Source organism: Oncorhynchus clarkii, chromosome 11 (genome assembly GCF_045791955.1).
Source record: "Oncorhynchus clarkii lewisi isolate Uvic-CL-2024 chromosome 11, UVic_Ocla_1.0, whole genome shotgun sequence".
Classification (NCBI taxonomy): domain Eukaryota; kingdom Metazoa; phylum Chordata; class Actinopteri; order Salmoniformes; family Salmonidae; genus Oncorhynchus; species Oncorhynchus clarkii.
In genome coordinates, this window is record NC_092157.1 from 22,143,842 (window position 1) to 22,160,281 (window position 16,440).

Sequence of the window (16,440 nt, forward strand, 5' to 3'; positions counted from 1 at the left end):
ACTCAGATGGAGTGTCCTCGGAGAGACAGTGAAGGGAGAAAGGCCCGGGTGGGTTTTCTACCCTCCACTAGATTAGTAGGGTACAAAAGAGACTGACAGCTTTGCTTGTTGTTCTCCCTCTCCCCCTCCTGAGCAGATTTACATGTCTTTAGTAAGGGGCAAATTAGAAGGCCATTGAAAGGCCATACAGCGATCGTATGCTTATATCACATAGAGTGTGTATTGAGTGGGTGTTGTTGTCTGGAACTGATTCATGTTTATAGAAAGCAACAAGCGACAGGTCTGAGAACTGTGCTCAATATTTTCTTGTGGAGAAAACCTGCGAATTTGGACGTTTGGCATTTTGTATTGAGAAAGACAATGCAGATTCTGGTGAAAAGCTATAAAAAAAAGTATCAAACCCATGAATCAAAAGACCAAGGGTTATGTTTCCGAAAATATAGTCTTGTGGTCGTCAATCCCCACCATTGTGAATGAAATGTATCATAGCTTGCAGCCCAGCCCAGCCCACTCTAGTCCTGTCCCAGTCCTGACCAGCTCACCTCTCCATACTGGTTCATCATACGGATGACTTGGTCTGTGAAGTTGAAGACATTCCTCCAATCAAAGTTGGCCATGTCGTAGTCCCTGTCTTCTATTGGCCCGTTGTACAGGAAGTTGAGGATGTGTTTTGAGGAGAACTCTGTGTCCTGTAGACTCCTGTCAATGTAGTCCCTCACCGTGGGATTCCGTATGGTATCCTGTGGGGGAGTGGGAGAGAATCACCATGCTTTAATGAAGACAGCTTCTCCATCTTAGCAGGGGAGCTCAAACATTTCCAGGCCCAGGGACAAGTACTTGTCTGTGGTGACCTAAACTCCAGAACTGGACAAGAACCTGACACCTTCAGCACACGGGGGAAAGCACATACTGTACCTTCATACCCCTTGACTTGTTCCACATTTTGTTGTGTTATAGCCTGAATTCAAAATGTATTTAATACAATATATAATCTCCCCCATCTACACACAATACCCCATAATGACAAAGTGAAAGCATGTTTTTTTTTCAACAGAAATATCTCATTCACATAAGTATTCATACCCCTGAGTCAATACATGTTAGAATCATCTTTGGCAGTGATTACAGCTGTGCGTCTTTCTGGTTAAGTCTCTAAGAGCATTCCACACCTAGATTGTACAATTAATTATTATTATTATTAAAAAATTCTTCAAGCTCTGTCAAGCTGGTTGTTGATCATTGCTAGATAGCCATTTTCAAGTCTTTCCTTAGATTTTCCTTAGATTTCAAATTGTAGGCTTCGAGGAGACTCCTACGGTAGGTACACCTACAGCTCATTCCTTGGCAGTAGTACTGTAGACTACTGTTCAGAGTCTCTCAGAACATCCACTATCAGCCAATTAACACCCCTATCAGACCCCAGCAAAATCACAATCTACTTGAACAGAGCAATACTCAACCATGAGGCATCGAAGCTGAACAAACTGCATGCTATTAAGAAACGCTATAGCTGGAAGAAGGGTAGTGTAGAAACTTACCAAAAAAATATTGGTCAACAACAAATTCAATCCATCCTAGACAACTTCCTGGACAAAATGTTTCCAGTAGTAGGAAGCCTGAATATAATATTTGACCTATCAGCTAACATATCAAATTCTAGCAGAAAACCTGGTTTGATGAAGAATGTAAAAACTTAAGAAAGAAATTGAGAAACCTATCCAACCAAAAACACAGAGAGCCAGAAAACCTGACTCTACAGAAATACACTAAGAAAAAATAAGAAACAGCATGTCAAAAACAGCTCAATGTATTTGAAGAATCCATAGAATCAAATCCCATCTGGGAAAATTGGAAAACACTAAACAAACAACAACACGAAGAGCTATCCATACAAAATGGAGATGTATGGATGACACCTCTCTAACCTTTTTTTCGGCCATATATAACAAAGATCCATGAGCAAAAACATATACATGATAATTTACAAATCTTAGAATCAACTATTAAAGACTACCAGAACCCACTGGACTCTACAATGACATTGGATGAGCTACAGGACAAAATGCAAACCCCCCAAACCAAGAAGGCCTGTGGTGTTGATGGTATACTAAACAAAATGATAAAATATACAGACCACAAACTCTTGAACATTATCATCAGCTCTGGCCATCTTCCCAGTGGTATAAAGTACATAAGTAAAAATACTTTAAAGTACTACTTAAGTAGTACTAGTGGACAAACTACCCAATTGTCATACTTGAGAAAAAGTATAGATAACTTCATAGAAAATCACTCAAGTAAAAGTTAGTCACCCAGTAAAATTATACTTGAGTAAAAGTCTAAAAGTATTTCGTTTTAAATATACTTAAGTATCAATAGTAAATGTAATTGCTAAAATAAGTAAATGTACAAGTATAAATCATTTCAAATTCCTTACAATAAGCAAACCAGACGGCACCATTTTATTTTCTTATTTTTTTTATGGATAGCCAGGGGTACACTCCAACACTGACATCATTTACAAACAAAGCATGTGTTTAGTGAGTCTGCCAGATCAGAGGCAGTAAGGATGACCAAGGATGTTATCTTGATAAGTATGTGAATTAGACAATTTTCCTGTCCTGCTAAGTATTTAAAATGTACATTCTTTAGGAATGTATTGAAATAAAAGTAAAAGTTGTAAAAAATATAAATAGCAAAGTAAAGTACAGATACCCCCAAAAAACTACTTAAGTAATACTTTCAAGTATTTTTACTTAAGTACTTTACACCACTGATCTTCCCCAAAATTTGGAACCAAGGTCTGATCACTCCAGTCCACAAAAGTGTAGACAAATTTAATGCCAATAATTACCGTGGAATCTGCGTCAACAGTAACCTCTGAAAAATCCTCTGCAGTATCATCAACAGCAGACTCCAACATTTCCCCAGTGAAACAATGTCATGAGAAAATGTCATAATGGCTTCTTATCAAAATATTGTACAACAGACCACATATACACCCCCTGCACACCTTAATTAATGTGGAAAAGGTCAAGGGGTCTGAATACTTTCAGAGGGCACTATATCAATGAATTGGCGAGGCCACTAGAACAGTCTGCAGTACCCGGCCTCACCCTACTAGACTGAAGTCAAATGTCTACTGTTTGCAGATGATCCATTTACATTGACCCCCCATTTGTTTTGTACACTGCTGCTACTCGCTGTTTATTATTTATGCATAGTCACTTCACCCCAACCTACGTGTACAAATTACCTCAACTAACCTGCAACCTAGCACACTGACTCTGTTCCGGTATCCCCTGTATATAGCCTCTTTATTGTTATTTACTGTTGTCATGATGTTGGCCTGTGGGGTAGGTTTATGACAGTCATAAATACCTCTTCCCCCCTTTTTCCTCTCTCTACCCTACAGATGTTACATTTGCAAAACCATTGGTTAACATAGAGATTATGGGACATCAGAAGGTGGGGGAAAATGAACTATATTCTGGTAATCCGACCAATTGAACATATGCGGTGGTACTTAATGAATATGATGCCAGTTCGGTTGTCATCTGAGACATTCTCATCAATGATAAGATGACAAACTCTACAGTGGAAAGTCTACACATCAGTTATCGGATTCACATGGAATTGTTGTTCAATTTAAATGTTTGAACATGAAATTATTCGTGATGGGATGAAATGTGATTTTAGCTTCTAAAATGTGAGATTTGGGTTTTCATAAGATAGGGCTCTGCTCAATCAGTGGCCCGCCCCTGTGAAGGGACATGGGCTATACAACTTTTCAAACACGCCCTCCTCTCCCTTCCTATAGTAGCCCTTGACGACAATAAAACCTGCTGTTCCGAGAACGTGAGGACGACGGTCCGATGTCAGAATGGTTCAGATAATAACTACAGAACGAAGCCAACATCAGCGTGAGCTTTGGTTGCGAATGGTATGAACTTTGAACTCTTATTTACTACGGAAGTGATACCTCCTAGCCGTTGAGTTAGCAACAGCCGCTGCAAACGAGGGTTAGGAAGGAACAGACAGAGTATCCCATCTATCACACAACAACGTTACTATAACGTATCCAATTGTCAACCAGAGACATTCTTCAAAGAACTCGGTTGGGCAACACCGCCTTCCATCTACCACCAACCTACCGAAGCACAGCTCAGAGTAAATATTTATTGCATTTTCCTTTTCCAAAGGGCGGTAATTTAGAATGCATAAGATACTATATTTAAGATAGCACAGCTTCTTCCTTTGTTACGCAGTCTTCCCGCTCTTTCACTCAAACCCAGCCCCTTTTCTTTTGTGTAACAAGCTGTCATATCTGTTCCGCCCGCTAGGGACGTTTTCCTTTATGACGTAATTTGTAATCAAGTTATGATTTAATTATGTGTATGTGTAATTCTGTGTGATTAGTTAGGTATTTAGTAAATAAATAATTAAACCCAATTTTATATTGCTGGTTCAACTTGTTAGCCAGGGTTCGTGCAGATAACCAAGAATTTACAACTTTCAGATGAGACTGAATTAAGATGACGATTAATATTGACTGCTATTGATGTAAAATATTACTAGGTCTTTAAGAGTTTATTCGGAAGATAACAGCTCTATAAATATTATTTTGTGGTGCCCGACTCCATAGTTAATAACATTTACATGATTAGCTCAATCAGGTAATATTAATTACGGAGAAATTATTTTATTGAATAGGATGTCATATCACTTAATCCGGCATAGCCAAAGACACGACACTGCGTTACTTCTTATAATTTTTTACTTTAGTTTATTTGGTAAATATTTTCTTAACTCTTCTTGAACTGCACTGTTGGTTAAGTTAGCATTTCACGGTAAGGTCTACACTTGTTGTATTCGGCACATGTGACAAATAAAGTTTGATTCGAGTTTTGATTTGATCTGCTGTTTCTGTCCCCAATCAGGGAGGGCCGACAGCAGCACCGAGATCTTCTGCACAGATTCTGTCAGACTTGGGGGGTGGGAAATAATGGTGTTCCAAAAAACAGGACAACAAACACAAATTCTATCTAGACACCGTTTGCTCTAGAGCACACAAATAATTATACCTACTTTGGCCTAAACATCAACACCACAGGTAACTTCCACAAGGCTGTGAACGATCTACGAGACAAGGCAAGAAGGGCTTTCTATGCCATGAAAAGGAACATAAAACTCAATATCCCGATTTTTTTATATCAATCAGTTATAGAACCCATGGTTGTGTGGTCTGGGGTCCACTCATCAACCAAAAATGTACACATAGCGACAGATACCCAGTTTAGACTCTGCATGCAGAATTCTGCAAAAAATATATTCCATGTACAACGGAAAACCCCAAACAATGCATAAAGAGCAGAATTAGGACTACACCTGCTAATTATAAAAATCCAGAAAAGAGCTGTTAAATTCTACAACCAGAAATCTGGCCCTAAACAGAGAATACATCGTAACATAATACCTGACCACTATGACAGACCCAAAATTGCTATTGAAAGAGCCGCCATAGTCAGCCCACTGTCCACAAAATGAGGTGGAAACTGAGCTGCACTTCCTCCTGCCAACGGTAAGACCTTATTAGACACACATATTTTACACAGATCACACAGACCCACAAAGAATTTGCAAACAAATTAAACATTGATAAACTCCCATATCTATTAGGCATAATACAGTGCAATCCCAGAATAAATATTTGAGTGCAATGTTTGTTGTTGATGTTACATTGTTTTTTGTTCGTTAACATTGTTTAATTCACTTGTTTTGGCAATGTAAGACTATGTTTCCCATGAGAGAGAGAGAGTGTGAGAGAGAGAGAGAGAGAGAGAGAGAGAGAGAGAGAGAGAGAGAGAGAGAGAGAGAGAGAGAGAGAGAGAAAGAGAAAGAGACAGAGAGACAGAGAAGATAGGGGAGATAAGAGCTATTGAGTGGAACATGAAGTTACACAGGAACGCCAGCTCTCTCTGCCTTGGGACAGCATGAGACTAGAACCCTCATGAGAAAGGTATGGGGGAGGAAATGATTTAGGACTAAACAGACATATATCATAGTTTATACAGGGCTAATTTGTAACGATATACAACTTAGTTTGCCACAGCTGATATTATTTAAACATCTTATAGAGGCCGAACTCTGACAAAACCATAGCAGGAGTGGAGGGACGTTAAAGTTATGTCATTTCACACCAAAATTGGGTCAATGGATTATTTTGAGATAACAATGACAGTTAGTTTGAATTGACCATGTTGGTGTTTATAGAGTGTGTTTATAGAGTGTATGGGACTGTAGACTCAGTTAGTTTGAATGTACCATGTTGGTGTTTATAGAGTGTATGGGATTGTAGCCTTCCTTACCCTGATCATGTTCATCTGAACGCTGTCCTGGAAGAAGGCCCAGACCTGAGGGCCCACCTCCTCCCAGGCCCGACCCATGGTCCTCAGCCTCTCCAGCTCCTCAAATGTGGTGTTGGCCTAGAGGACACACACACACACACACACACACATCAGCACACACATATATCAGCACACACACATACTCACGTACGCTCAGGCAGCATGCATATATGCACGTATGAACACCCACACAGACACACATAGACACACACACTCACACACACTACACATGCACAAGAATACACACACACTATTTCTAGTTGAATACCAATCAAACATTATATTGCCTGTGAAAATAACCAAAGATATCGATTATGATTTAGCATACTCTACAATGTGTATAGCCTGTCCTACAGCGTTCTGTGGTACACACATACCAAGGGAGGCTGACTGTTGCATTTACATGAATGCGTGTGATAAAAGCATGGAAAAGGGTGGAAAAGCAACACCCAATTAAACACCTTCCTCTTGTGTCTCAGATCTCTGCTGACAAAGGGACAATGAGGGACAATGAGGTTGGTGACAATTGGCCGAACACATTCAGCTTGGCTACCGATTCACCCTGTTCCCACAGGTTCCCACAAAGAGAAGCCTCAAGGATCAAACACCAAATTGAGACTGGATGCAGAATTCTGCAAAAATATCCTCAGTGTACCACGTAAAACACCAAATAAGGCATGCAGAGCAGAATTAGGTCGATACCCGGTAATGATCAAAATCCAGAAAAGAGCCGTTAAATTCTACAACCACCTAAAAGGGGCAGTTTAGTGGTTAGAGCGTTGGGCCAGTAACCAAAAGGTTGCTAGATTGAATACCCAAGCTGACAAGGTACAAGTCTGTCGTTCTGCCCCTGAACAAGGCAGTTAACCCACTGTTCCTAGGCTGTCATTGTAAATACTGACTTGCCTAGTTAAATAAAGGATGAATACAATTTTAAAAAGGAAGCAATTCCCAAACCTTCCATAACAAAGCCATCACCTACAGAGAGATGAACCTTGGGCTCTGTTCACAAACACAAATAGACCCCACAGAGCCCCAGGACAGCAACACAATTAGACCCTACCAAATCATGAGAAAATAAAAAGATAATTACTTGACACATTAGAAATAATTAACAAAAAAAACTGAGCAAACTTAAATGCTACTTGGCCCTAAACAGAGAGTACACAGTGGCAGAATACTATGTACAGACTCAGTGAGCATAGCCTTGCTATTGAGAAAGGCCGCTGTAGGCAGACCTGGCTCTCAAGAGAAGACAGGCTATGTGCCCACTGCCCACAACATGAGGTGGAAACTGAGCTGCACTTCCTAACCTCTTGCCAAAAGCATGACCATATTAATGACACATATTTCCATCAGATTACACAGATCCACAAAGAATTTGAAAACAAACCCAATTTTGATAAACTCCCATATCTATTGGGTGTTATACAACGGGTGGGTCAAATCCTGAATGCTGATTCAAAAGATAATTCCAGCCGGTGTCTATTCCACAAGTAACCACAAGCTAAATCTATGACGTTAAAATGCCTATTTACTCTGTTCCATCTGACTGGGCAATCCACTGTCTCATCAGCCCAGGTAGGGAAGTTATAAACTTGATCTCCACTATAATAAGTGTGAGGGGGGAAAAAAAACCTGTCCCTCATTTTAAGGTCAACCTATTCTTTTTAAAATATTTTTTTTTAATGAGACATGCAGGTGAGCTGGTTCTACTCTTTTTGGCCATTGTCTGGTGTTTTGTGGTGGAAAACTGAGCGGGTCGAGCATAAAACATCAACCTTGTTACCCATAGAGGGTCAGGTTAGAAATGTTTTTTTGTTGTTGTGAAGCTTGCACTCAATTCCCCTCCCTGTTGCACACATGACACTTCCATTGCCCCTGTCACAAGGGGCTGCATGGCTGGTTTAGTCGTCAAACCTGTTACAGTCAACACTGTTATTTTTTGGGGCACATAACAGGCACTTACGACAGAATGTTCAAATGAGGCAAAAGAAAAGGTTTTGTTTTTTCCCCCCACCAAGTTACACTACTCAAAAGGGGTCAGTTCAAGGAGGGGGTCATCAGGTCTGGAGGAGGAAGGGATGGAGAAATGAGGGAGAGTGTAGGCCATGTTTTGGTATGTGCAGCAGACTGATGGCTTAACCCGTAGTTCCCTTCCATGCAATTAACATCCAGATCTGAGGGAAATGGAAGACAAAGAGGGCACTAAAGGTCGGGGGAGAGGAAGCTGGTGTGTGTGTGTGTGCGTGTGTGTCTGTGTGTCAATGTGTGTGTGCGTGCGTGTGAGTGTGACCCTCACAGTGTCAGGCTCTGCTTACATAACAAGAGGAGGAGAATACAAGGCAACGGAGTGTGTCACGGTTACTATGTGTAGTAGACGATACAGATGTGTGCTCCTATTGTGATACACCCAGCCGTGACTCCTAGGCCCTACAGGCTTCTTACAGACATGTCTATACAGCAACACTCTACGGAGCGCCAAGCCCTGATTCCCAAATTCCTAAATACTGCCGTGTGTTCAGAACGAAGACGACTGTTTAACAAGTCTGTCACCATCTATTGAACAATCTGCAATGGATGTTCATGTTTCTAACACTTCTGTCTCCTGATTAACTCACCTGGTTTCCCAAGTCTAAAATGATGAATTGACTAAATCCAGCAGACTCCGCTATAATATAGTGTGAATCATCCCTAGTCTACCTAATGCATTCGTATGTAGCTCCCTTACGTTTCTGATGATCTTTCTGACGGCTGGGGAGTCGGGTGCGTAGAGGATCTTCCCCATCATCATGGGCTTGACAGAGCTCCACATGATCCTGGTGATGGGATTGGACTCTAGCTCCTTCATCAGATCATTACAGAACGGAGCTGGGGAATAAGACAGTACAGAACTTTTGTAGAAACGTAGAGAGGATTGAGAGAACCTATAACCCTGTGATAGGGTTAAACTCCAACTCCTGCATCAGATCAGAACAGACTTTGGGATAAGACAGGAGAGAACGGTAAAGACTCTCAGGTCAAGCAATACTCTTTTTGTTTTATCTCAAGAGACAAGTAAAGCAGACTAGATAAAACGACCTGTCCCATAATACCACTGGATTTCGAATGAAATTATACGGAAAATGCAATGCCTTTCCTGCTCCCAATCAGCTGCTATATTTGGCGTAGTCGGCAGAGGAGAGGGGCTGAAGAGGGGCTGAATGCTGACCCAGTGACCCACTGGCGGTGTGACTGTAGGTGTACTGTCCCTGCCTCTATCTGTCTTTTCATTAAAATGAAACTGGCTACTATATTAGTGGCTCATTACTGTATTAGTACTCACTGGCGGTATGGTCGTAGGTGTACTGTCCCTGTCCTCCCCGGGTGCTATCGTTGATCCCCATGAAGGCCTTGTAGTTGTTGTCCTCATACCAGTTGAAGGAGGCCACCCGAGAGAAGCCCCCCTCCATGTAGCCACACGCCAGGCTGGACACATCCCCCATCAGCTGTCTGAAAGATGGGGGAGAGCCCACCTGGGACTGGAGCAGGGGGGACATCACCTCCAACAGCGCTTTGGAGCTGTTCCTCTCTGACAACTGGGGGGTGAGGTTGGGGAGGGTATTGTTATTTAGAAACTATATGTAAATTATGACTCTGAATCATGTATGACAGGGTTATATAATGTGACCAAATAGAAGGATATGTACAGCCATATTAGGTTCTTTAGGTCATCTGTCAACAAAGTTTTCCCTCTAAATGAATCACAACAAACTAAAGAGATTCCAAAGGGAAGAGGGGTGGGTTGTAGGGGGGAGAAGGGATTGTCCAGTGTAGGTCCCTGAGGGCCCATTAGAACCAGGGGAGGTGTTGAGAGTGTGTACTACAGTGCTCCTGACAACCACTCTTAACAAACAGCCACAGTAATGGGACAGCACCACATAGTTTACATAGAAACCACAGTAATGGGACAGCACCACAGTGTTTACATAGAAACCACAGTAAAGGGACAACACTACAGTGTTTACATAGAAACCACAGTAATGGGACAGCATCACAGTGTTTACATAGAAACCACAGTAATGGGACAGCACCACAGTGTTTACATAGAAACCACAGTAATGGGACAGCACCACAGTGTTTACATAGAAACCACAGTAATGGTTCAACACCCCAGTGTTTACATAGAAACCACAGTAATGGGACAACACCACAGTGTTTACATAGAAACCACAGTAATGGAACAGCACCACATAGTTTACATAGAAACCACAATAATGGGACACCACCACAGTGTTTACATAGAAACAACAGCAATGATACAGCACTGCAATGTTTACATAAAAACCACAAAGGAAATGTCAGAGAAGATTGATTGATTGAATTCCACTCCTTTGAAGATATTTTTGGTGGTTTCTTCTACATTGGAAGACACACACTATAACTAACACCACTTCTAGACTGAACAGAAATAGAGAAAAGGAGAGTTTCTGTTCTAGCCAACAGAGCAGTGGGATATCTGAGGCAGAGTTTCCACTCAGCTGGCTGGCCTATCTACTGTACAGCTACAGTGTTCGGTTTATGGAACCAGACAAAAATGGAACTTTGAAAATGACCGACTGGCGTCACGTCTTTTGTCACCGGGCGGCAGACAAGAATCCAGACGGCCCCACCAACAGGATGTTACTTCTGCAGAATGTCTTCTTGCGCCCTCCCCCCGCCTTCCTCTCCCTGCAATCACCACCTCCCCTGGGGTCATCCACCTGACCCGTCAACCTTTGACATTTGTCTGAGGCCCTCACCTGTGCTATAACCCTCACTTACAGCTGTCCGGACAGATTGCCTGTTGATTTATCTGTTTCTGCATCCCAAATGGCACCCTAATGCGTAAAAAGCTTTGTGATTCACGTCTGTAAATGCGCTCTACAAATGTAATTATTATAATTATTGCTTTTGACTATTGCCCATAGGACTCTGGTCAAAAGTAAGGGTTAGGGTGTCACTTGGGACACAGCCTGTGAATGGGGCTCCATGTTGAGACTAAAGGTTTATTAGGGCTGGATTTAGCCTTCCTCATACGCACTCGTGATATCCCTGCCGTCTGTGTTTGCGTAAAGACCCGAGCAGGGAGGAAGCAGTGGTTTCCTGAGGGATAGAAATATAGTGGTGGGTGAACTTTGGGATGGATGATGGTTCTAACGGTGGTAGGGTTGACCTCTGGTAGTTTTAGAGGCGGCGGAGAGAATTGTGTGTGCGCGCGCGTGTGTTTGCCTACCTCTCGCAGCTTTTCGTAGGTGGCAGAGAGTACTCTGGCCCAGAAGTGTAGGTCGACACCACTGGAGTGGTTATCCAACACCCGGGGAAGCTGGAAGGAGGAAAAGAGCTGTCAAAATGACTGTCACGTCCTTACCAACAGTGGCGATGCGTCAATCAGGGCAGATGGATGATGCTTGTTTTGAGCCCTACCTGTTTAGCAGAAAAAAATACAATATTATTTTAGAATTTTTTTGGTACCTATTTGGCATGTTATTTTGGCATTAATACGAGTCACATATCAGTTTGCAAACAATGTTAAATAAATAAATAATTGAGTTCATAAAGCAGAATACAAACATGGTCTCTTTTTTACTTTCTTGAGTAAGGCAGCTCCAAAATGCAGGTGTTTCAGCCTAGCTCAGTGCTTTCTGTGGTAGTGGGGCAGCCAGAGGAAAATACGGAGCGTATGGAGTTGGCAGTGTTATCTAGTTGCACCGTGATTGGCTCAGTGTTCTGTCACTCATGGGGACACTGCAAAATCTATGCGTAGAGCTGGAAAATTGAAGCCCCTTGGGTGCTGCCATAGATTTACATTAGAAGTGCCCATTCAAAAAGGCTCAAGGTCATTGACCACAGATAAAATGACGTCAAATCAATCTACCATAGCTTTGATTGGATTGGATCATGTCAACATCATACTTTCAAAATCTTAGTTACTGTAGCAAGCTAGACAAGCAGTCATGCTTATGCATCAAGTTAGCAGTCTACTGGCAAACCCATTTTAATCCTTGTCATATGAAGAGAAATGATAGATACAATTTATCAGCCATTGGAGAAAAACATTACACAAAAAGTTGGAAATCGCAAAATCAACTAAGGCGCCACTGCAGCCCTGGGTTCGATCTCAGGCTGTGTCACAGCTGGCTGTGACCGGGAGACCCATGATGCAGCGCACAATTAGCCCAGCGTCGTCCGGGTTAGGAGAGGGTTTGGCTGGCCGGGATGTCCTTGTCCCATCGTGCTCTAGCAACTCCTTGTGGCGGGCCGGGATGTCCTTGTCCCATCGTGCTCTAGCAACTCCTTGTGGCGGGCCGGGATGTCCTTGTCCCAACGTGCTCTAGCAACTCCTTGTGGCGGGCCGGGATGTCCTTGTCTCATCATGCTCTAGCAACTCCTTGTGGCGGGCCGGGATGTCCTTGTCTCATCGTGCTCTAGCAACTCCTTGTGGCGGGCCGGGATGTCCTTGTCTCATCGTGCTCTAGCAACTCCTTGTGGCGGGCCGGGATGTCCTTGCCTCATTGTGCTCTAGCAACTCCTTGTGGCGGGCCGGGGGCCTGCAAGTTGTCTTCTGTCGTCAGTTCGACAGTGTTTCCTCCGACACATTGGTGCGTCTGGCTTCCGGGTTAAGCGAGCAGTGTGTCAAGAAGCAGTGCGGCTTGGCTCTCGACCTTCGTCGAGTCCGTAGGGGAGTTGCAGCGATGAGACAAGATTGTAACTACCAATTGGATATCACGAAAAATGTCCAGAAAAGTTTGAATGCATTGGCCATGCTGTGCCTCATGACTTCTGCCTCATTAAAAACAACTGGAAACTCAGAACTGGGAAATCTTCAGTGAGTTCAAGACAACTGGGAGCTTGGATAAAACTAGCTCTGACTGGGAAAATACAAAACATTACTTTGAACGGTCATCCAACTCGGAATTCCAAGTCAGGATTTCAGGCCTCTTTCTAGAAGCCACAAGAAGGACCGCCGGACCACCTTCCTGATCAAGTGAGCACAGCACAATGTATTCTATGCTGCTGCATAAATGATGTAATATGCCAGGGAGATATGTATACTGTAGCTAAGAAAGAAAATACTAAGTGTTTGTTGTATGGTAAGGTGTTAGTAGCCCATGTGCCTCACCCTAATAATTTGGTCCCTGTTCTCCCTCATAACATAGCCTACTGTTCTGACTTGGTCAATCAATAAAATGTATTTATAAAGCCCTTTTACATCAGCCTAAAACCCCATACAGCAAGCAATGCAGATGTAGAAGCACGGTGGTGCACATGTAGCCTATAACCTGTTGTAGAGAAATCTAATCATTGAATACTGTATGCTCATTAATGTCTTAATCGAAATTACGGATTGCCTCTAATCCGCTCGTCATTCCCTTATGCCCACATAGGAACAGAGAATGCACCAAACCTGCTGAACAGTGCATTGTTGTCATCTTCTGTATCCTAAACTACAGTATCTCCAGTAACTGTTTCTTCCAGGGACTATTTCAGCTGGGGAAACTTCTAACTAGCTCACAACACAATGGGCTAGAGGTCAGGAAATCGCGCACGGCAGCGACGCACAACTCCAAAATAAGACGTCCTTCCTCTCTGACATTCCTCACTATCTCGTGAGATCTAATGGGCTTGTTACAAAGAAGCGACACACACACACACACACACACACACACACACACACACACACACACACACACACACACACACACACACACACACACACACACACACACACACACACACACACACACACACACACACACACACACACACAGCCCTATTGGGGCCAACAGTGTGTGTGGTGGACGTGACCATGGGACCATAAACACAGGTGATTATGCAAAAGCTCCCTTAGGTTTAGTCTGGAAGGGAGGCATGGCATCTATAATCTCATTATTGAAAGAGGTCAAGTCCCAAAACCTGATATACTCTCCTAAAACTGGTACTTGAGCAGTCGGTGGCCATTCAACTCACTGTATGTTGCCTCAATCTATCTCAACCATGCAGAGGGAAAGTAGATGGCAGGTACAGTATATATTAGGTGAAGTACTGTAACCATAGATGTACAGATACTTTAATGTTACTGCAGCTCCACTATGAATTATACTTCAGTTTCATTACACAGTAGTCGGTTGTTGTTTTCCTGTTTAATTTTGTCAGTAGTGATTTGTCACCTTTGGAAATTCAATGGTCTGTATCTAGGCAGTACAACGTTAGAGGAAATGTGTACTGATGACTTACAACATACACATTGCTTTAAGACATGCAATTCCATCATGACTCTCCTCAACTCCCCCCAACTGGTGCCAACTCTCCTCAACTCCCCCCAACTGGTGCCAACTCTCCTCAACTCCCCCCAACTGGTGCCAACTCTCTTCAACTCCCCCCAACTGGTGCCAACTCTCCTCAACTCTCCCCAACTGGTGCCAGCTCTCCTCAACTCCCCCCAACTGGTGCCAACTCTCCTCAACTCCCCCCAACTGGTGCCAACTCACCTCAACTCACCCCAACTGGTGCCAACTCTCCTCAACTCCCCCCAACTCCCCCCAACTTGGTAAGTAAATAAACAAGATGGCAGCGTCCCAAATGTGACAGATATTCAGTGCCACAGACCATAAGGGTCCATTCAAAAGAGAATACTACTGTATGATAATACAGATTGAGGACTTCATGTGGCTATACGATGAAGGCATACATAGGCTACGTTTTAACAGGCAGCCCAATTCTGATATTTCCCCTCGCTAATTGGTCTTTTGAACAATCAGATTAGCTCTGAAAAAGATCTGATGTGATTGGTCAAAAGACCAATTAGTGGAAAAAAGATCAGAATTGAGCTGCCTGTGTAAACGCAGCCATAGTGCATTTTTCCATATTTGGACCATTTGGAAATTGTTCATTCAAAATCCAGGGTAGAGTCCAGGACCTTGGTTTGCAAGGCATATATATATATACATATATATATATATATATACACACATAGGTATATATACATAGGTACGGTGCCTTGCGAAAGTATTCGGCCCCCTTGAACTTTGCGACCTTTTGCCACATTTCAGGCTTCAAACACAATCATGAAGTGGAACGACATTTATTGGATATTTCAAACTTTTTTAACAAATCAAAAACTGAAAAATTGGCCGTGCAAAATTATTCAGCCCCCTTAAGTTAATACTTTGTAGCGCCACCTTTTGCTGCGATTACAGCTGTAACTTTGCAAAACAGCTCAAGCTCAGTGAGGTTGGATGGAAAGCATTTGTGAACAGCAGTTTTCAGTTCTTTCCACAGATTCTCGATTGGATTCAGGTCTGGACTTTGACTTGGCCATTCTAACACCTGGATATGTTTATTTTTGAACCATTCCATTGTAGATTTTGCTTTATGTTTTGGATCATTGTCTTGTTGGAAGACAAATTGTTGCCAAAAAGTTCAATTCTGGTTTCATCTGACCAGAGCACCTTCTTCCACATGTTTGGTGTGTCTCCCAGGTGGCTTGTGGCAAACTTTAAACAACACTTTTTATTGATATCTTTAAGAAATGGCTTTCTTCTTGCCACTCTTCCATAAAGGCCAGATTTGTGCAATATACTGATTGTTGTCCTATGGACAGAGTCTCCCACCTCAGCTGTAGATCTCTGCAGTTCATCCAGAGTGATCATGGGCCTCTTGGCTGCATCTCTGATCAGTCTTCTCCTTGTATGAGCTGAAAGTTTAGAGGGACGGCCAGGTCTTGGTAGATTTGCAGTGGTCTGATATTCCTTCCATTTCAATATTATCGCTTGCACAGTGCTCCTTGGGATGTTTAAAGCTTGGGAAATATTTTTGTATCCAAATCCGGCTTTAAACTTCTTCACAACAGTATCTCGGACCTGCCTGGTGTGTTCCTTGTTCTTCATGATGCTCTCAGCGCTTTTAACGGACCTCTGAGACTATCACAGTGCAGGTGCATTTATACGGAGACTTGCTTACACACAGGTGGATTGTATTTATCATCATTAGTCATTTAGGTCAACATTGGATC

At 42.6% G+C, this 16,440-nt stretch overlaps 1 protein-coding gene across 1 annotated transcript in view; it reads right to left on the reverse strand.

Annotated features, from left to right (window-relative positions):
* Positions 1-16,440, reverse strand: part of LOC139420366 (retinal-specific phospholipid-transporting ATPase ABCA4-like) — a 51,648-nt gene that overhangs the window by 29,375 nt on the left and 5,833 nt on the right. The window contains exons 8-12 of the mRNA XM_071170391.1: positions 11,662-11,751; positions 9,733-9,985; positions 9,139-9,278; positions 6,369-6,485; positions 543-740 (exon numbers count right to left, since the gene is read on the reverse strand). Coding sequence (XP_071026492.1) covers positions 543-740; positions 6,369-6,485; positions 9,139-9,278; positions 9,733-9,985; positions 11,662-11,751 — 798 coding nt within the window. The remainder of the gene's footprint in view (positions 1-542; positions 741-6,368; positions 6,486-9,138; positions 9,279-9,732; positions 9,986-11,661; positions 11,752-16,440) is intronic.